Genomic DNA, 21,890 nt, shown 5'->3' on the forward strand with positions numbered 1-21,890 from the left:
TTAGGCTTGATGGTTAGTATTGTGTTAGGCTTGATGGTTAGTGTTAGTAGATCGTGTGTAATGTTTGAGTGAGTTGGGTTTGTCCTCACTACCGGGTATAGTTCACAGTTCAGCATAGATGGAGATGGTTGTCATTAGTTCAAGTTGTTGATTGTTGACAAGTGACACTTTATTTCCACAGAGGCCCTGGTGCGACTAGGGAATTACTCTGACAAGTGGAGGCACCAACTGCTGAAGACCAGGACTGGCACGATGAGGGCAGACTGCAGCAAGCTGGTCAAGACTATCTCCAGTGCCTCTTATGGTGCTAGACTGGTGGAATCTCTGGTGTATTTTGGATACCTTGACACGGCGCATCCTGTGTTGAACACATACATGGAGGCACTGCTGAACAGGTAGGTAGTGTCACACTGTGGATTATCCTCTGATGCACCTGTTCTGATTCCTGAGTGAGTCAATATAGGCTTAAATAATTTTTCAATTATCACAATCTCCCTGTGCAGAGCTCCAGATAACTTTTTTAGCAATTGAGATTTTACTCGAAGCTTTCTATTTTAATTGGGTAACCATTATTTTTTCACTCATCTATGCATCACTCTATTGGGTTTTTCCCAAAATGAGTCAACATTTTGAGATTTAAAAAAAATACAATAATGTTTTAGACGTAGATTAGGGTTCTAACTATAGGCTTGACTCAGAAAGTAAATTAGCTTGTAATTGTGTTTAGGAAATTAGCTCCATTGTACGCATGCTGAAAAAGCTTCATTGGGTTTTTACGCATGCTGTTTTTATGCATTTGATGCATGCGTTTCTGTATGCAAATTAATTGAAAGTAATTGGGTTTTGAATTTTTTTCGGGGGTATTTTATGCAGATGCGCAGCTTATCTGTAGCTCTGCCGTATGGGCATCCTGGGTAAGCATAAGTCCTGTGATTTTTGTACAAGTCAGTTAATTGTGATTGTGTGTCATTGCACCTCAAAGGTGTGGAACATAGCTCATATTTATCAGTTACTGGTTTGTCTGGTCCAGATTTGATTGTTTACAGGCAATTGTTATATGGCTGGAATATTTGTAAGAGTGATGTTAAAAACAAGCAAGCAATAGCACTATCTCAATAATGGAATGGACTTCACCCATATAGGTTTAGGTAATGATCGCTGGGCTGGATCACTGCCTGACGTAGTTTGTTAACCTGAACAGATAAGGTCTCACATCATTTGTGTTGGAAACTACAGTAAACTATGGTTATGACATGTATAATGAACTCAAAGGGACCACTTTGTTTAGTTCTTAATAACCCTAGTTCGTTATGAGCATATATACAGCATATATACAGTAAATGGCCAGGACCAACAAACAGTTTGTTATATCCATCAGTTTGTTATAAACATGTACCGGTTACTGGTGAGTGACTGCTAGACTAGGCCTCAGTGTGTGTAAGGTTGTATTTGATCATTCCAGCAAAGATTTACATGAAGTCACAGAAGGAGTGATGTACACTGCTTCCAAGTACAGCTGGATACCGAAGCTGAATGATGTCATCCTCTGGCTCATCACTACCGGGGAAACCCAGGCACTGCAGACAGGTGAGTCTGTGTTTAATCCCAGGCACTGCAGACAGGTGAGTCTGTGTTTAATCCCAGGCACTGCAGACAGGTGAGTCTGTGTTTAATCCCAGGCACTGCAGACAGGTGAGTCAGTGTTTAATCCCAGGCATTGCAGACAGGTGAGTCAGTGTTTAATCCCAGGCACTGCAGACAGGTGAGTCTGTGTTTAATCCCAGGCACTGTAGACAGGTGAGTCAGTGTTTAATCCCAGGCATTGCAGACAGGTGAGTCAGTGTTTAATCCCAGGTACTGCAGACAGGTGAGTCAGTGTTTAATCCCAGGCACTGTAGACAGGTAAGCTTGTGTTTAATCCCAGGTACTGCAGACAGGAAAGTCTTGGACAACACTCAGCAGTGACTGTCTTTAAAACAAGTTGATATTTGCAGTTAATCTTACACCCTAAGATGGGAAATTAAATAATTTACATCTCTGCATAAGTTTATAGCCAGAGACACACCGATGTGTTAAATTTATAAACTTATATAAATGTTACTCATAATCCTAACAGAATGATTTTGTGAGATTTTCATGCCATTATCTAACTTTCTGTCGCTGTTTAGTGGTTGATACAGCAACTGGTCTTCTCGGACAACAGGAAGCCATCGTACGATTGATTGAAGGTTTTCTTCGATGTGGACAACACCAGAAGGTTTCCAAACTTTTAAAGGTGAGTGGAAAAAAGTGGTGCTATTGTGGGCATTCCTGCAATTGCAATAGTATTGTGATAGTTAGGACACTCTTGTCCAGTTGCCCCAGTGTCACACAGTGGTCAGTGTATAGGAAGGTACCTGGGAATATGTCTGTGTACAGGAAGGTACCTGGGGTATATGTCTGTGTACAGGAAGGTACCTGGGGTATATGTCTCTGTACATGAAGGTACCTGGGGTATATATCTGTGTACAGTAAGGTACCTGGGGTATATGTCTGTGTACAGGAAGGTACCTGGGGTATATATCTGTGTACAGGAAGGTACCTGGGGTATATATCTGTGTACAGGAAGGTACCTGGGGTATATATCTGTGTACAGGAAGGTACCTGGGGTATATATCTGTGTACAGGAAGGTACCTGGGGTATATATCTCTGTACAGGAAGGTACCTGGGGTATATGTCTGTGTACAGGAAGGTACCTGGGTATATGTCTGTGTACAGGAAGGTACCTGGGGTATATGTCTGTGTACAGGAAGGTACCTGGGGTATATGTCTGTGTACAGGAAGGTACCTGGGGTATTATATGTCTGTGTACAGGAAGGTACCTGGGGTATATATCTGTGTACAGGAAGGTACCTGGGGTATATATCTCTGTACAGGAAGGTACCTGGGGTATATGTCTGTGTACAGGAAGGTACCTGGGTATATGTCTGTGTACAGGAAGGTACCTGGGGTATATGTCTGTGTACAGGAAGGTACCTGGGGTATATGTCTGTGTACAGGAAGGTACCTGGGGTATTATATGTCTGTGTACAGGAAGGTACCTGGGGTATATATCTGTGTACAGGAAGGTACCTGGGGTATATGTCTGTGTACAGGAAGGTACCTGGGGTATATGTCAGTGTACAGGAAGGTACCTGGGGTATATGTCTGTGTACAGGAAGGTACCTGGGGTATATATCTATGTACAGGAAGGTACCTGGGTATATGTCTATGTACAAGAAGGTACCTGGGGTATATGTCAGTGTACAGGAAGGTACCTGGGGTATATGTCAGTGTACAGGAAGGTACCTGGGGTAAATGTCAGTGTACATGAAGGTACCTGGGGTATGTGTCTGTGTACGGGAAGGTACCTGGGGTATATGTCAGTGTACAGGAAGGTACCTGGGGTATATGTCAGTGTACAGGAAGGTACCTGGGGTATATGTCTGTGTACAGGAAGGTACCTGGGTATATATCTGTGTACAGGAAGGTACCTGGGGTATATATCTGTGTACAGGAAGGTACCTGGGGTATATGTCTATGTACAAGAAGGTACCTGGGGTATATGTCAGTGTACAGGAAGGTACCTGGGGTATATATCTATGTACAAGAAGGTACCTGGGGTATATGTCAGTGTACAGGAAGGTACCTGGGGTATATATCTGTGTACAGGAAGGTACCTGGGGTATATGTCTATGTACAAGAAGGTACCTGGGGTATATGTCAGTGTACAGGAAGGTACCTGGGGTATATGTCAGTGTACATGAAGGTACCTGGGGTATATATATGTGTACAGGAAGGTACCTGGGGTATATGTCAGTGTACAGGAAGGTACCTGGGGTATATGTCAGTGTACATGAAGGTACCTGGGGTATATGTCACAACTTGGGGCTTCTCAGTTTCAGCCAGGTCTGTATTTTTGGAAGATTATTAACATAATTTCAACATAGAATTCTAACTAAAGAAACTGTATTTTTTTGTCCAAATGTTTCAGGAATCAGGTGCATATCTTGAGAATCATCGGATGAGGGAGCTGGTTCATAAACTAGTGAAGGGACTGAGGGTGAGCCCATAGAACAGACAGTTATTATACCAGGTCTAAGGCACCATATCTATATGGATATGATCTGTTCAGCATTGAACTTTTTTCACTCACTCACTCACTCACTCACTCACTCACTCACTCACTCACTCACTCACTCTTTGGACCCTGAAGTTCCTAGCTAGAATCGGTCTTCAGCAACCCATGCTTGCTGAAAAAGGCGACTATGCTTGTCGTAAGAGGTGACTTAACAGGATCGGGTGGTCAGACTCGCTGACTTAGTTTATGCATGTCATTGTATCCCATGCTCATGATGTCAATCACTGGAATGTTTGGTCCAGAATATTATTTACAGATTGCTGTCACATAGCTGGAATACTGCTGAGTGCGTTGTTAAACAACAAACAAGCAAACACTCTATCTTTTGGCAGTTTGACTCCAGAGAAGTTCTAGGGCTTCACTCCTACCCCATACTCAAGCACTTATTCCAATTGCATGGATCAAACAGACCGCCATCATGTAGCTGGAATATTGCTGAGTGTGCGTTAAACAGAGAAAAGAAACAAACAAACTTTCATTCTCACGGTATTGGTAAGGCAACAAACTTTTTATTTGGCCTAAGATTAATATTATGAAAGTAAAACTTCTATATCTTTGGTACTCTGGTTTTTGTGGTATAGATGAATCAATACAAATAGTTTAACTTACACAATCAGAAAATCATGACAGAAACAAATAAGCATATTTCTGAGGGAAATTAATTAATTTATGTGTCCTCTGTAAAGAGTTTACATCGTCTTCATTTTTCAGATTACAGAACTTGAGGGCCTGGTTGAAGCAGCCCGAGGTGTTGAGGATATTGACCGGAGGATTCTCATGTCGGAGCTCATCAGATGCTATGGTGAGTGGATGTTGTGTCACAGGACAGTCAGCAATATTCCTGCTGTATCGGGACGGTGGGGTAGCCTAGTGGTTAAAGGGGTTGCTCTTCATGCAGAAGACCTGGGTTCAATTTCCCACATGGGTACAATGTGTGAAGCCCATTTCTGGTGTCCCCCGCCATGATATTGCTGGAATAATGCTAAAAACACGTAAAACTATACTCACTCACTCACTCACTTGTATTTAATAGTGAGTGAGTATGGTTTTACTCCGCTTTTAGCAATATTCCAGCAATATCATGGCGGGGGACACGAGAAATGGGCTTCACACATTGTACCCATGTCGGGAATCTAACCTGGGTCTTCGGCATGACGAGCGAACGCTTTAACCACTTGGCTACCCGAACGCCCCTTGTATTTAATAGGAATTCAGCACCAGGAAAAAGGCTTTTACCGAATGAATACATTTTACAACAGAGGAATCTGAAACATAAGATTTCATGGACTAAATGAATCAAGTCCTTTGAATCAATATGATCACATGAAATGTTTTATAAAGTTGAGATAAGTAGAATTCCAGATGAATTGAGTTGAGTACTACAGTTCAAGGACATTGCCATCATACATGTGTATTAATGAGTTTGTCTGCAGGGAACCTGCATGATGAGGATGCAGCCCTAGGTGTATGGGAACGATGCCAGGAGGAGGGTGTGTCTCTAGAACCGGCCTCACTCCATATACTCAGCAACTACCTGCAAGCTGTAGACATCCCTGTGCCTTTCCCTGTACCTCCGGTGCCCAGCAAGGTAGGAAACAATTCACTCAGGACACTCAACAACATCCTGACCAGAATGCTGTAGGTCACTGCCTGGTTCAGTATGCTGTAAGTCAGTGGATTTGTCTGGTCCAACATGCTGTAGGTCAATGGTTTGTCTGGTCCAGCTTGCCGTAGGTCAGTGGTTTGCCTGGTCCAGCAAGCTGTAGGTCTGTGGTTTGTCTGGTCCAGCTTGCCGTAGGTCAGTGGTTTGCCTGGTCCAGCTTGCCGTAGGTCACTGGTTTGTCTGGTCCAACATGCTGTAGGTCAGTGGTTTGTCTGGTCCAGCAAGCAGTAGGTCAGCGATTTGTCTGGTCCAGCAAGCTGTAGGTCAGTGGTTTGCCTGGTCCAACAAGCTGTAGGTCAGTGGTTTGCCTGGTCCAGCAAGTACAGAAAATCCACACTTCCCACAACAGTTTGAAACACATTCACCCTGCACTAATTGATGACTTACTGCATTTAGGAAAGAGACATTGTGTTGTAAGATTTGTGGGAGATTTCTCACTGAATAGTTCCTATATACACACAAACTGCTGTTACATTGCCATATTGCCATGTTGTGCAAAGATATGATAACCTTGCAATCAGTGTGTGCATTTTCAGATGAACTTCTGTTGCCTGTTTCAGCAAGTTCACAGGTTTGAAGATGTAGCAGACGAATACCTGTTCCACTGCATCGTACACAAACAATGGGAAAACATCACTGAGTCACTGAAAAGGTTGGAGATGTATACAATAAGTTGAAAGTTTGTCCACTGCTGTCGGGGGGTAAAGGGAAAGGTAAACCATCTTTTACAGTCCGTTTTGCTCCAAATGAGAACGATGAATTGCAAAATAACTCAAAATCGGGAACTGTCTATTAAATGTCAATGCAGTACACAGCAACGAATACCCTGTACCAACAATATCTGCTGTTTGTTATTTTTATTCCCATCACTGAAAAACGGTGGTTACAGAAACTATCATGTTGTTATATCTACAAGTTGACATCTTGAATGGAGGGGGCACAATGGTAGGAGGAACAGCATGCTACGTGGTGTATGTCATTGTTGTTGATTGACAAAATGCACTACTCAGCTGATGTGAAACAGTTGATTTTTAAGGTATACGATTTCTTTCAGTGTGAAGTAGAAAGAGGAGAACCATTTTATGCCATTAATAAATACTTGAAACGAGCTTCAAAAGCTCTTGGTGTGTCTCCTAACATGCTGAAAACTGTTGTCCAGCAACCAGAAGTCAGACGTGCAATTGTTAACTGCAATCAGAAAATAATTATATGTCACTATTATAAAGACTCTTAAAGCAATACCTTGAAATTGTACTTGATTTAATTGTTACAAAATACAAGCTTTGGCAACTTTTGCATACATTTGGATACAGATACAAAAAAATAAGTGGTCAAAATAGGGCTGTGTTCTGTGAGCGACCTGACATCCTTCATAATTGCTTCAGAGGATAATAATGAACAGTTACCTGAGTTGTTCCTGCCATGAGTTTATTTTTAACAGAAATTGATATTTGAATTAAATCAGAAATGCATTGTTTTTAGTGTGCCTCCAGGCACTCATGATATTGTCGCAAGTATGCCAAGCTTTATCATGATCATAGAAAGTGCATTTCTGTCCCTGGATTGCTGCTCTGTTGCAATACACTATCAGTGTGTGACACAAACAGCCAAATTCCTGGTATATTTTACGCATTATGATGTCTAGATATCTATCACAATATGCCAAGACTGAACCCGCAATATTGCCAATTTTTCAGGACAGGTTCACATTCTCCCCTATCACTGTCATTATCGGAGATTTTTTCTAATGGATTTTTTGTTTGTTTATGTTTTTACCTACATTTATCAGAAAATTTAAAAACAAATATTAAAAATCTTATTTCCTAATCTTAATCAAATGTCAATATTATTTGTAGCCATAATTATCTTTGTCTGCTTCACAACAATCCTACAATGCACTTACTGTCATGCGCTTTAGAAACAAACATGGTCACACCCCATAGAAGTAATATTGTTTGTCCTTGTTTTCAGTTTAACACCTGATATGTTTTTCAAGCTGGTGGACAAAATCCCTGGTGGGGAACGTGCTGTACAAGGTTAGTAGTAGATTTGGACAAGTCAATTAGGCAAAAAATATTTCTAATTATTAAATTTTAGTGAGAAATAGTAGATATTTTTCCTAACCAAACCACATGAAGCATCATATAATCTCGCTCTGCTGGACATGGTCGACTTCTGAGAGGGATGCATGTAGGGGAACTCTTTGAGTCGGCTTTGTGAACATGCTGAGGGGGGAACAGCAGTATTAAATAGTGATGTGATTATTACCAGGATCGGGCAAGTCTCAGTAGGTATCAACATTGAATTGACTCATCTGTGCACTGCAATATTAGACTCATGAGTATGATAGCGATATCATTCCTCAGGTTTCCATATTTCACAAGGTATGTTCAGGTTAGCTTTTCTCAGGTTAGGTCTACAAACTGGCTGATTGACATTTTGGAATAAAAATAACGAAAATGAAATTTTCACTAAACTCATTATGTATTAGTATTTTCTTAAAATAGCACGACGATTTGTCATGAAGAAGGACTAAAAAGAGCTTTTGTTTCCCTCAGTTACGTCCCAAGTTCACTCTGCATGTACCAGCCTACTAAGGCTACCAACAGCAGAATTGACTGACTTCGACTTGGTGCCCCAAACTACCATGTCAGCACTGTAGGAAATTGTTATGTGGTTGAGGTAGGTAGGTAGGTCTCAGTCTTGTCTAATTTCAATATTTCACGTTACAGCAACACAGAGAATCGCTTTTCATCTTGGTGAGGTGGGGAATATAGACACCCTGAGGGCTATCGACAACAGCAGGGCCATTCGTAAAGCTGCTGTGGAGAATGTGAAACGGGCCTTGTTCTGTGCATACATACACAGGTGAGCATATGTACACCGAATGAAGAGGTGCCAGATATGAGAGATCATGGGCTGGATGCCCAGATCTGCTCTGATTAAGTTTCTAGGTTTGTCACCACCATACCAGTGCTCGTGGGTTTTATCAAAGTGGTTAACAGTTAAGAAACTCACTCACTCACTCACTCACTCACTCACTCACTCACTCACTCACTCACTCACTCACTCACTCACTCACTCACTCACTCACTCACTCACTCACTCACTCACTCACTCACTTCTGGTGTCCCCTGCCATGATATTGCTGGTATACTGCTAAAAGCGGCATAAAAGGAAACTCACTCACTCACTATGCAGCCTGTGGAGAGCGGGATGTAGACTTTTAGTACATGAATGAATTATTTTATGAAATCTGAGGCCTTGAATACATTGTTTACATTTTTACAATTATCAAGGGCTACGTGGGTGTTGGGAGACACTATATTTACATGGTTGAAACAATGCATTAACACTGCTGACTATATAACATTTTACAGAGGGCATCTAAGGTAAGTCAATTAGGAATTATATTGGAAATTTAGAACCAGTATTTAATAATACATGTATACAATGAATGCTAGTGCATAACTTTAAAATAGGGCAGGCTGTTTAGCAGGAAGACAGGGTTTACACGACACACAACTGTACATCCAGTACACACAGATGTAGAGAATGGTTGCAGAAAAATATACACTGTGTCTCTAGGGACGCACAATAATATACATCGTACCTAGACCACAGTGCATCAACAGCAGTTATGGATGCTTGTCATTTCATCCATCAATCATGACCACTGTCCACATGATCTTTGATTCATTCCAGGCTCTAAAGTTCTTATCAAAATGAGTACACCACACCATTTCATTTCAGGACTCTAATATTGCCTGAAAGGACCCTTAAAATTAATTATTGGGGTCCCTGGACCCCCACTGTTGTAGGTCAAGGTAAAACCCGAGGAAGATACATAAAATTCGAAGCTAAGATTAGGTTTAATACAATGATAAAATTTAGCTTTGCTGGAGTTTGTGTGCTCCATGAACCACTTCTGAATAAACTGATCAGATCGTCTTTGTAAGTGACTCAAGACCTGTTACACAGATGAGGATTATACCATACGTAAGATAAACCTCATTCGTCTAATATACTTTTTATTAATGTTCTCCATGATGATTAGTGCTGATTAGTAACAAAGGTACTAAACTATTGTAAATAACTGATGATTTATTGGTGAATTCATTAGTGACTCAAGTATACCAGTATGAAATCATACATTTCTTTAAGTATACAGAACTTGGTAAATGCCCTATTTTACCTTTTACCAAGATTTCATAATTGATGATGTTCACTTTCTAACAAAACACCTATACTACCATAAAGCATGACAGGTAATACCATGTAATGAAAACACTTAAAAATACAGTCAAGGGGTAATGTATGTCTTTGGACATGGCTTATAATCCTTGATCATCAAGGGACTGAACTGCTTGAGTTGGTTTGCTGTTTAACGCCGCAGTCATCAATATTCCAGCTACAGTAAACTACGGTTATAATGAACACGCTTATAACGAACTAATGGATATAACGAACTAACTTTTTAGTCCCGACTATTTGCCGTAGTTATACTGTATATGTGCTTATAACGAATTACAGTTATAACGAACTAAAATTAGTAGTCCCTTTGACTTCCTTATAACCGTACTTTACTGTATATGACGGCGATCTGTAAATAATCGAGTCTGGACCAGACAATCCAGTGATTGATATCATGAGCATCGATCCACGCAATTGAGATCGATGACATTCATCAACCAAGTCAGCGAGCCTGACCATCCGATCCCGTTAGTCGCCTTTTACGACAAGCATAGTCACCCCTTACGGCAAGCATGGGTTGCTGAAGACCTATTCTACCCCGGAATCTTCACGGGTCTGAACTGCTTGAGTAGACATATGCATCTACTGCATCAAGCATATGTCCATCAAGATTGAATGAAAATGTCTCTTTCAGAGATGCACATGGTCCAAATAAGACTGTCTTAGTTTTGACAACATTGATAGTTAACTTCCATTCTTTACAATAATCACGATAAAAGCCATCCATATCCTTTCAAAGGCCTTTTGAAAGTCTCTGAAAACAAAATATTGTTTTTTTTCTAGTCGATTTCAATTTGTCAGTTCGAATAAGTTGTCCACCGTTGAATACCCTGCATGGAAGCCTGTCTGTATTTTGAAAAGTCAATGACTTTTGTTTATATATTTAGTCAGTATGGATTTTAACGCAGAAGCAAAAAAGTTTCTGAGACAAGAATGGTGATGGGTCTGTAATTATCAGCTTTTGTTCGCACCTCTTGTCTTCCCTCAATATATACCAATAGGAATATTTAGGAATATTTATGTCCACTTCGTGGTTGTATCATCATGGATTCCTCACACAGGAACAAATGCCACCATTCATTGCAAGTTTTCTTTTAATAGGGGGGCACTTATTGGGTCAAATACACTAGTTATGAGAGATTAATGTTTTCCCCAGGGAGAGACATGATGAGCTTGTATGGCACCTCAAGCAAAGGACAGACATGTTGGCGAGCTACTTGTCTTCCCATGGACTGTCGTTGTTAAAGGAGAAGTCCCAGTATCATTATGGGGAAGGTGAGTAGTGAAGTTGTTCATGTATTGGCGAGCTACTTGTCTTCCCATGGACTGTCGTTGTTAAAGGAGAAGTCCCAGTATCATTATGGGGAAGGTGAGTAGCATAGGTGTTCATGTATTGGTGAGCTTCTTGTCTTCCCATGGACTGAAGGTGAGTAGCGTAGGTGTTCATGTATTGGTGAGCTTCTTGTCTTCCCATGGACTGAAGGTGAGTAGTGTAGGTGTTCATGTATTGGTGAGCTCCTTGTCTTCCCATGGACTGAAGGTGTGTAGTGTAGGTGTTCATGTATTGGTGAGCTTCTTGTCTTCCCATGGACTGAAGGTGAGTAGTGTAGGTGTTCATGTATTGGTGAGCTTCTTGTCTTCCCATGGACTGAAGGTGAGTAGCGTAGGTGTTCATGTATTGGTGAGCTTCTTGTCTTCCCATGGACTGACGGTGAGTAGCGTAGTTGTTCATGTATTGGTGAGCTCCTTGTCTTCCCATGGACTGAAGGTGTGTAGTGTAGGTGTTCATGTATTGGTGAGCTCCTTGTCTTCCCATGGACTGAAGGTGTGTAGTGTAGGTGTTCATGTCTGGTGAGCTCCTTGTCTTCCTCGTTCGTTATATCCATGTTCTACTGTAGATATTAATACACGTACATGTTTGTGCCCATTTCCTCCCGCATCTACCTGTGATTCGGTTAAAAAGGACCAAAATTTAATGCAATGGTCGGAAGAAACTGTATCTGAAGTTTATATTTTATCAGAATAATATATTCCAATATCACCAAAATTAATGTAAACATTATTGAAAGAAATTTGTTTGTTTTACAGACTAGATAAGTCCAATTACATGGACAATTAAGATTAACATAATGCAAGTTTAACAAGGTTGAATTGTCACCAGTGATTGTGTTGATTCTTTGCGATTGTGTTGATTCCCGTCTGATTGCATACAGCCAATTTTCAGTGACACTTGACACTGAGTGAGATTTCTCAGTTCCCTATACACGTCACTAATTTGTGGTAGATAGGTTTGTCGGTGATCAGATATCAGTTCGCTATATCGGTTAGTTTGCTGTAGAGAGTTTGTCATGTACGTAAATTTTATGTGATAATATATAGGAGATAAATTGGGGATGTTTTAACAGTTTGATGTATCCGTTTGTTTGCTCTATCCATGTTCATTATATCCGTGTTCTACTGTAATCATTTCAGCACAGGATGAGGTTTCTGTGATGTTATATTCTTTTGATGAGACAATGCAGCTGACCATGCCTGTGTTTCAGTGGTGTCTATGATACACAGACAAGCTATGAGCAGTCAGCTGAAGCCAGCCGGCATATTGTGGGTGCACTATTTCATCACTTCATCACCAGAGGCTGATCAGCTGCTGCAGGTGAGAATCTTCTGTTAGACTAGAACTGACTCAGTCAGCAAGTGACTTTTGCAAACTGCTGCAGGCAGGTTATTAATCTTTAGATCACACTGGTTATTTTTATTTGAAGGACTTTTCAGATCAGAATGTAAAAAAGGCAATAGACAAAATATGTTTATTAAAAAATTTGTCAGGTTTGATGATCTGTTTCAAAAGGAAGCAGAAGTCTTCAGACCTAAACTGATCTACAGAGCCAAGACAGCAGCAACACCAAGTCAAACTACCACATAAATGGAACATATCGCTGTCATATATTGCAGACTATTATCATATTGTAACTACAGTATTAATGAATAAACCATAAGACTTGTGAATTCTTTAATTCTTGCTTTATTGCTGAGTACAGTGAAAGCACCATTCTTGTAATCACTGAACCTTTACTAGTCAAAGAAGAGGGTCACATGTTTTTAAGTCCCGTGATAGGATTCGAACCAGGGACCTTCTGATCCGTGGTTGCTTGTGTTAATTTCTCATGACTGTGACTGAATTCCACCTATATTCTGGAATGCACGTCATGTCTTAACCTTACTTGTGAGATACTAATGGATGTCGCGACAAAGTGTAGCATTACGTCTCTAATGATAATCTTTTCAGATGTACCGGGGTCTGAATGCAGATCTGCCACTAGGTTTTGTGTTTTCTCACATCCGTTTCACAAACGAGGTGAGTCAGGCTTGAAGTCATGGGGGCCATGGAAATATAGAGATATTAATAATCAGCTGAATGTGTTCCCGTATCGTAGTCAGTATTTTTTATTCCTAATAAATGATATGTAAGATAGTTAAACACACAAGGGTAATAATCACTTTCTTTTTATGTCATTTTAAAAATTTTCAAAGACTTATTTTCATTCATTGAAGTAACTAAGAAACCATGTTCGACCTCAATGCCTGAGTGAACCACCCTATTTGTAATATTGTACCAAATGATTTACAGCCATGTTTGTTCATTGAAGTGTGTTTGAATCCCAGTTCGCCCAGATTATGTTTCTAGGTTTGTCAGCACCATACCCATGCTCGTTGGTTTCACTGAAGTGGTAAATGTCTGAGACCTGCATCACTTTGGGCTTTCCTCCCACATTAAGCTGACACGCCATGATATAACTGGAATCATATTAAAAGCGGCGTAAAACCCAACTCACTCACTCATTGAGGTGCTGACATATTGGGAGATCTCTTTCTAAATTTACAGGAAACATTCAGAAATAGTATTTTGTTAGCAAGTTGTCACTAATGATCTTATTCAAACTAGTTCCTGCTGTGTGACCTCATTCGAGATATCAAAGTTTTGGATTGGTATATCACACCGATAACACTGTCCACTGTTGTGGACAAGAGAGTGCAAATAAGACTGCAGTAGAGTCTCCACCTGACTGTAAGAATGGTCTATAACATCTTTAAGTACTGTGAACAAACCTGTAGTCTGTAGGTCTGTGGACTGGTTGCTATCATTTGGTTTGGACGCTTCCCTTGTGTCACAGATAGGAGTGTGAACACCCACTTGGTCTGACAGGTTTTCAAATTATCGATGATGGCATGTTTCAGGTGGAGTTGATCCCGTCTTTGGTGAACACTTTCAGGTCCAAGCACAAGCTGCTACTGAAAGCCTACGACCATTGTCTCAGCTACCATTGTAAGTTTGACAATGAGATGTTTAGTTGTCAGTGGGAGCAGTTTATGAGATCTAAAGAAATATACCTTTTGTTTTGCAATGACTTGCTTGTGGAGTGCCCTACACTAATAGTACAGTTTGCTGTGCAGAGTTGCACCCCTTAGCCATGTCAGAATCTGCAGGTTATGGGTTTGAATCCCATATTTGCTCTGAATATGAACCTTAATCTGCTAGGACTGCCTCTGTGGTCAAGTGGTAGAGCGTCCACCCGGAGAGTGGAAGGTCCGGGGTTTGATCCGCTTCCGCATCATTCCAAAAGATGGTACTTGTTGTTTCCCTGTCTGAAGCTCAGCATTAAGTGTGTAAAACTGACTGGTGTGCTCGGAGTCAGTATACTGTGTCTGAGTGGGGTATTCATGTTAAACTGCGGCATGGTATCTCAGTGGGCTTGCACTATAAATCGGCATTAGTCAGAACTAGTACAAGCACCCACACATACACACACACACACACATATACATACAGTGCAATAATCTTGGACGTGACGTTAAACCCATTTCACCATCACCACTTAATCTGCTAGCACAATATTCATGATTGGGAAATAAGTTCTACCTTAAAAAGCATTTTTGGGCCTGACTCACTGTGACAGTTCTAGGTACAAGAGCTAAATGTATTTTCAGATTTAGGTCCTACATGTCCCATAGGCTCTGTGTAGCCCCATGGGACTCTAGGTAAGCGAAGGTCCCCAGCAACCTACGCTGGTCATGAGAGGTGATCATTTTGAACGGGTGGTCAGGCTGGGTGACTTTGATGATAGCATGTCATCATACCCCGATGGTGTTGATCGTTGTTTAGAGTACCTATCTCTGGATGGTCTGGACCAGACACTGGTCATTTACATGCTACCATCATGTGGAAGGAATATTGCTTGTGAGGGCAACGTTGAATAACAGACAAAACAATTTAGGCTCTGTGTCTTTATCATGGTCATATAGAGATTGGGGCGGTCGGGTAGCCTAGTGGTTAAAGCGTTTGCTCGTCAAGCCGAAGACCTGGTTTCAATTCCTGAAATGGGTACAATGTGTGAAGCCCATTTCTGGTGTCTGCTGCCGTGATATTGCTGGAATATTACTAAAAGTGGCGTAAACCCATACTCACTCACTCACTCAGACAGAGATCAAAGGAACTGCCATCTTTAAGCAGCCATGTTTGTGTTGTCAGATTCCAACAGAGATCTTGATGCAATGATGACTGCAGGGAGACAACTGCAGGAGGCTGGCATCCGCAGTTCCCAGCTGACCAGAAAGTATGTACGTTATGTCGACTACCACTGCCGGAAGAACAACATAGCATCTCCATTTGTGAGTATCATCAACATATTAAATAATGCTTCCACACCCACTCTGGTTAATGGGGTAAAGAATGCTTCTACCTCTTTCCAACTGAATAGATCTTCAGCAACCCATGCTTGCGTTAAAAGGCGACTATGCTTGTCGTAACATGCGACTAACGGGATCGGGTGGTCAGGCTTGCTGACTATTTGATGCATGTCATCGTATCCCCATTGCGATTGATGCTCATGATGTCAATCACTGGATTGTCTGGTCCAGATTCAATTACGGACCGCCGTCATATAGCTGGAAAATTGCCGAGTGCAGCGTTTAACAACAAACTAACAAAACAAAACTTTTCCAACTCTTTTTTCCATATTTCTGTCACCTAAATGTGTTTATGATTTTTTAAACAATGAATCACATTATCTTCTATAATTTGAGACAACAAATTCATTCATGTGACATTTATTCTGATTTGACTTTAAACAAATTTGTCACCTGTGCATGTTATTCAGACATTTCTTGGTGTCCCCCTTAGCTGGAATGATGCCAAAAATGGCATAACATTCAACTCACTCACAAACTCACTCATTATTGATGCCCAAATTCTAGAAGAATTATGGTGAGTTAGAGACCCTTGTGCCTCCAGTTATTGGATAAGTAAATAATAGATCCAGGAACCATGGCAGTACAAGACAACTCAATGCATTATATGAACATTTCTCAGTTAATCAAAACTTTATTGTCTAGTTTTAGTATCCAAATAATGCATTTCTATGTAGTGAAGTTATTTTTTTCAGGATCGAGATGCCACAAAATCTATCTCTCCCAACAACTCCACCAATGCAGATGACTCATCCTCTGAGTCGGACCGCGATGCTGACGTAGAGTAGGTGTATAGTGTGGAGGACTCGTCCTCTGGTTCGGACTGAAATGCTGACGTACAGTAGATGTATAGAGTGGTGGACTGGTCCTCTGGTTCGGACTGAGATGCTCACGTACGGAAGATGTATAGTGTGGAGGACTTGTCCTCTGGTTCAGACTGAAATGCTGACGTACAGTAGATGTATAGAGTGGAGGACTGGTCCTCTGGTTCGGACTGAGATGCTGACATACAGTAGATGTATAGAGTGGCTGACTGGTCCTCTGGTTCGGACTGAAATGCTGACGTACAGAAGATGTATAGTGTGGCGGACTGGTCCTCTGGATCGGACTGAGATGCTGACGTACAGAAGATGTATAGTGTGGCGGACTGGTCCTCTGGTTCGGACTGCGATTCTGACGTACAGAAGATGTATAGTGTGGAGGACTGGTCCTCTGGTTCAGACTGAAATGCTGACGTACAGTAGATGTATAGTTTGGAGGACAGGTCAGAAATTTTAGAAATTTTTATTTTTTACGTTTCCATGGCAACAAGATGGACTTAGCTTCTGTGAGGGTAGGGTTCGTTTCCGGAGCATAACTCATAAACCGTTCAATATTTTTTCATCAAACTTTGCAGGTTTGTCAGGTACATGCTGAACTGGTGCCTTTTGCTATTGAGAAATTTTAGAAATTTTAATTTTTTACGTTTCCATGGCAACAAGATGGACTTAGGTTCCAAACTCATCTTTTTTTTACAATTTCCATGACAAGTTCCACCTCGGTTAAAAATGGTTAGGGTTTGTTTAGATTTAATTATGTCATAAATTCTGCAACAGGGACGGGGGATATAGCCATGTTAGTGGCAAAATCTTGTTGTACATTGTTGTACAAAATCAAATTTTTCATTTTTTTGTAATTTTGTCAGTTGAGTTGTTTATAAGCTGGAAATCAAATCCCCCCAAAGAGTTTGCTCTGTGTAAAGATATTTGGCAGTCACTGCCTTCTTGAAAACACTCCTACACATTGTCACATTACATACATGTGAATATGTTAAGTCACACAAGGTGTATTTAGAGTGAATTAAAAATATTTTCATTTGACAAAAATCTACCAATTGTTTTGCATGTTTTGAAAAAGAAAATCTGTTACCATATTTGAACAACACAAAGATTGTAGAACTCTGATCTAGCACCTTGTAACTGCAAAAGAATAATTTTGTGACGACCATAATAATGTTCAAAACAAGGCAGTAGGTGAACAACCTTATTTTGAAACCTGCTTGTACACCATGTAATGAGTGTAGAGAGCTTACAAACACTGAACATATCTCTGTGTTGTGGGTTTTCGGACGCTTGAAAAACATTCATAGTTTTCTCTTAAATCACATGAACAACTTAAAACATCTCATCCACTTATAAAAGAGAAATTTTCACTTAAAAAGAAGCCATCATCTGAGTGTTTACAATGTCTGTGTGATGCTACACCCCAGGTTGTAGCACGAGTAATCACGATAAACATGGACGTCTGAAAGCGTATGACGTCTGAAAACCTATGATCCGACGATATTTAGCATAGTGTTGGAATGAAGGATGTACTGAGGGCTTCTATACAACAGGAAATGTGAGTGTAGCAGGTCATATTTTAGATGAGTAATATATGATATGGTGATGATTAAAATGTCTTGCGGTGCTATACTGATACTGAAAGGAGAATGTGCATGATGCTGGTGTATAAATGATTGTATCCCCTTGAAAATATATCCGATTTTTAGGCCAAAGTATTTTGTCAATAATATGTATTTGTAAGATGGCAAATGTGGGATAGATTTCAGGAATACTGAGAAGTATATTTGCTTGTTTTTTATATACACAAAGAAAAAAAGTTAAGCACACCCCTATTTCTGAACCATGACAAATGGCAAAAACCATGGCATGGTATGACTGACCACAGGAGCTGGGCGATACCAATGTCATTAGATAGAACAAACATCTGACATCAACTGGGTGCTGAAACGACGATTGGGCAACCACAGCTGTTTCAGATGAGTTCTTGTTTAAAAGGGTTCTTAGGGTATGAGACAAAGAAGGTCCATGTCTTCACGATGTGTCGTCATAGGAGGTCTTCTGGATCTGGGACGGTCCTGTACGTCACTGGTCTGAGCATGTTTCTCGACTAAACATCTTACAACAGTGTGATGATTCCCCAAATTCCGACCAATGGCATTACAAGACATTCCTGCGTTATGCATGCCGATTATTTGCCATCATGTGGCGTTTGATAATCGTATTCGTGCCATGGTCACACAATGTCATGGAATAACTGTTTAAAACCGAGATTAAGAAAGCAATTTTAACTTTTGGATATACTGCTTTTAGAGATACTCGAGGGTAGCCTGCTGCACGGCATACCATACATGGCACGTGAGCTTTTGTCATGCATGACTGATTACATCATCTCGAGAAAACAAAATTCTTCCTGTAATTATATCTTTCATGACTGTTACAAATATTGGGACCAAACAATAATGAAATATATTAGGGTGTGCTTAACTTTTTTCTTTGTGTATATGATTTTTCTACTTCTTATGTGAAAATTGTGGCCTTATTACTGTGTTTACTGGATGCTGTGTTAGTGAGGAATGTTACTGCATGAATCAGGTATGTATTCAGACGATAACAGATTAAATATGTTACAAAACAAATTGCTACTTTTCATTCTGATTTATTCATTTAGTTCGGTTGAGTCTTCTTGATAAGTGTGGGATTGGTTCCATCTGAAGTAGTCATACAATATCCATCAACTGAAGGGTATTCCAGGGTCAAATTGACACCCAGTAACTTGTGCTTGTGAAGTCAACAAGAATGGATTAGATGAAGAGAGGCTCTGTGGCTTGCCCTTTTGTGATATCATGGCCCAATGGCGTAGATTGTGGCTCATGTTTTCAGACACTGGCTTGCCCCATACAGACTTGATTATTACAGTGCACTGTGAACTATCGGCAATATTGCTATTTGCAGTATAAAACAATATTCACACACACACTATTTCCATACCTGGTCAAATAAAGCATTCCTGCTCTTATTTTGTGTTTTAAGTGCAGGTTAAGGCACAATTCCTGAAGATAGGCAACACGATGTAGTGTATGAGGGAAAGGAAGCGATGGAAAGCCAGAGGTCTGACACCTAAAGTTCGCTCATCGATGGCTTAAAGTTCAAGGAGCAACCAAGCACGAGTGCTTTTATGTCTCTCAGAAGCCACGAAAATCAAATATGTCAATATAATATCAAATATGTCAATATAATATTAAACATGTCAATATAATTTGAAAAATGTCAACATGAGATTTCCGAGATAACGAGCAGTTTTCGCCCCCACATTATGAACATGAGAATTTGTTCAATCATTCAGGTGTAAGTGCGCTTATTAATTTATAACATATATATGTTTCCATCCTTGCAGGATTCATGCCTTACATTTACAAAGACTCATTTTAAGAATCTCCCCTTTCATAAATCTGACCCCAGTGGATGATTGGAAGCAAGTTTAGTTTTTTTAATGAACTACCATAAAGTGGATGGGTTGGAAGCTCAGGAACAGAACCACTTTAAGAAACATTTATGCAGGCATGACAGGGTTCTATACACTGATGTTAGCGGTGTATAGATATATACACAGATTAAGAACGCTTGTCAGGACAATAAGAGGTGGTAATACCATAAACCCTAACAAAAAAATAGATAGGGTCACAGGAGGTTTCCAAGAGGATGAATAATTTCACATGGGGCTGAACAGCGCTGACATTTGCATTTTACATGTAAAGATAAATGTAATTATTATGTACTGAAATATAGATTGTTTTATTTTCTTGGGTAAAGAATCACCAAGGATATTGTAAAAAGATACCAGATGAAGAGACAGTTCCGGACACGAGGACCGGCTCGTGCTATCCATGGTTACAACACAACAAGAGAACAATGGTTTGGTATACAGTGTTGAAATATGGCAGACCAGTGTTGCCAAAGCACATTGCTCTCGAACAACATATAAAAGGGAACCCGTTCTGATGCAAAATAGTGTTTTGTATAATATTATTGTGAGAATTGTAGACCTTTTAACATCTACGTATGAAGCGTAGACAGTTTGGTCCTTTCAAAACCAACATTAATGTGACGTAAAGTGGCAGAAACATGAAATGACTGAAACTGCAAATTTGTCAACTAACACTGTTAAATTCACCTCAAGGACATCGTTGTGGCAAACGTCTTTGATCCCTCTGCTGAAGACGGGATGTTACTAAGACACTGTTCTTTTTTGTGTGTTTGACCAGCCAGTTCAGTGATTGACATCGGTCCACACTGTTGGGATACGGTGACACACAGCCTTATCACCACTACACACGAAGTCGCCTTCTACAACAATGGTTGAAGTGTTCGGTCATCAAGCCGAAGGCCCGGGTTTGATTCCCCACAGTACAATTGAGTACAATGTGTGAAGCCTATTTCTGGAGTCCCCCGACGTCATATTGTTGGAATTGTCCTTAAAGCTTCGTAAAAAAACATACTCACTCACTCACTCATTCGAAAGAATACCGAATGCGAAGGATTGCTTTCACACACCAAACCAAGGTTATATCCAGCATATGAGCAGCTACTATTTGCGTGTTGTGTAGCAGAAATCGAAAAAACAAACCATTTAACAGGTATAAGGGCAATGATTTTTGTTTAATGTTAGGAGATGATTAACTTGTGAAATTTAGGATACGAGGGGTGATTGACCAGTTCTGAACCTCACATAGAAAGACTTCACCTAGACATTAAAATTAATTATTTATCAACATAATTCCCTTTCACATTAAGACACCTTTGCCAACGACGGGAAGCGGTGGAAGTAGTGAAACACAGGTTTCATCCATAGTCACAAATTCTTGCAAAAACCTTTCTGGATCAGCTTCAAACAGAGCTAGATTGTCGCGAAAGATGTTGTGCGTGGTATGTTAATGATCAGATGTCAGAAGTTTTGAGCCCAACGAGCTGATACTTTTTCGTTGCCAAAGTTTCTGTGATAATGGAATGTACTCTTCCCTGGGAAATGCCAACTGAACTAGCAATATTGACTCAAGCTTTACTGGATATACCTCTCCCATCACCTAATATCCACAACGAAAGATATATAACTATTACCTAATTCCTTCTTTGTGAAGCTTGTCAGTCAACCCCCTTAACTATTAACTTATACTGGAATCCATAATAGATGAGGATGTGTCCTCCACCAAATCGACACTGGTTGACAGCCAAACGTCACAATCACCA

General features: G+C 40.4%; 1 protein-coding gene across 1 annotated transcript in view; it reads left to right on the forward strand.

The window, feature by feature from the left end:
* Nucleotides 1-17,197, forward strand: part of LOC124145908 — a 40,687-nt gene extending 23,490 nt beyond the window's left edge. The window contains exons 21-35 of the mRNA XM_048402842.1: nt 182-395; nt 1,463-1,587; nt 2,169-2,275; nt 4,014-4,082; nt 4,872-4,962; nt 5,594-5,748; nt 6,384-6,475; nt 7,795-7,859; nt 8,556-8,691; nt 11,234-11,352; nt 12,621-12,730; nt 13,364-13,432; nt 14,314-14,401; nt 15,605-15,744; nt 16,518-17,197. Coding sequence (XP_048258799.1) covers nt 182-395; nt 1,463-1,587; nt 2,169-2,275; nt 4,014-4,082; nt 4,872-4,962; nt 5,594-5,748; nt 6,384-6,475; nt 7,795-7,859; nt 8,556-8,691; nt 11,234-11,352; nt 12,621-12,730; nt 13,364-13,432; nt 14,314-14,401; nt 15,605-15,744; nt 16,518-16,610 — 1,673 coding nt within the window. The 3' untranslated portion in view covers nt 16,611-17,197. The remainder of the gene's footprint in view (nt 1-181; nt 396-1,462; nt 1,588-2,168; nt 2,276-4,013; nt 4,083-4,871; nt 4,963-5,593; nt 5,749-6,383; nt 6,476-7,794; nt 7,860-8,555; nt 8,692-11,233; nt 11,353-12,620; nt 12,731-13,363; nt 13,433-14,313; nt 14,402-15,604; nt 15,745-16,517) is intronic.
* The last annotated feature ends 4,693 nt before the right edge of the window (nt 17,198-21,890 follow it).

Source organism: Haliotis rufescens, unplaced genomic scaffold (assembly GCF_023055435.1).
Source record: "Haliotis rufescens isolate VD_foot unplaced genomic scaffold, xgHalRufe1.0.p SCAF_3, whole genome shotgun sequence".
NCBI lineage: Eukaryota > Metazoa > Mollusca > Gastropoda > Lepetellida > Haliotidae > Haliotis > Haliotis rufescens.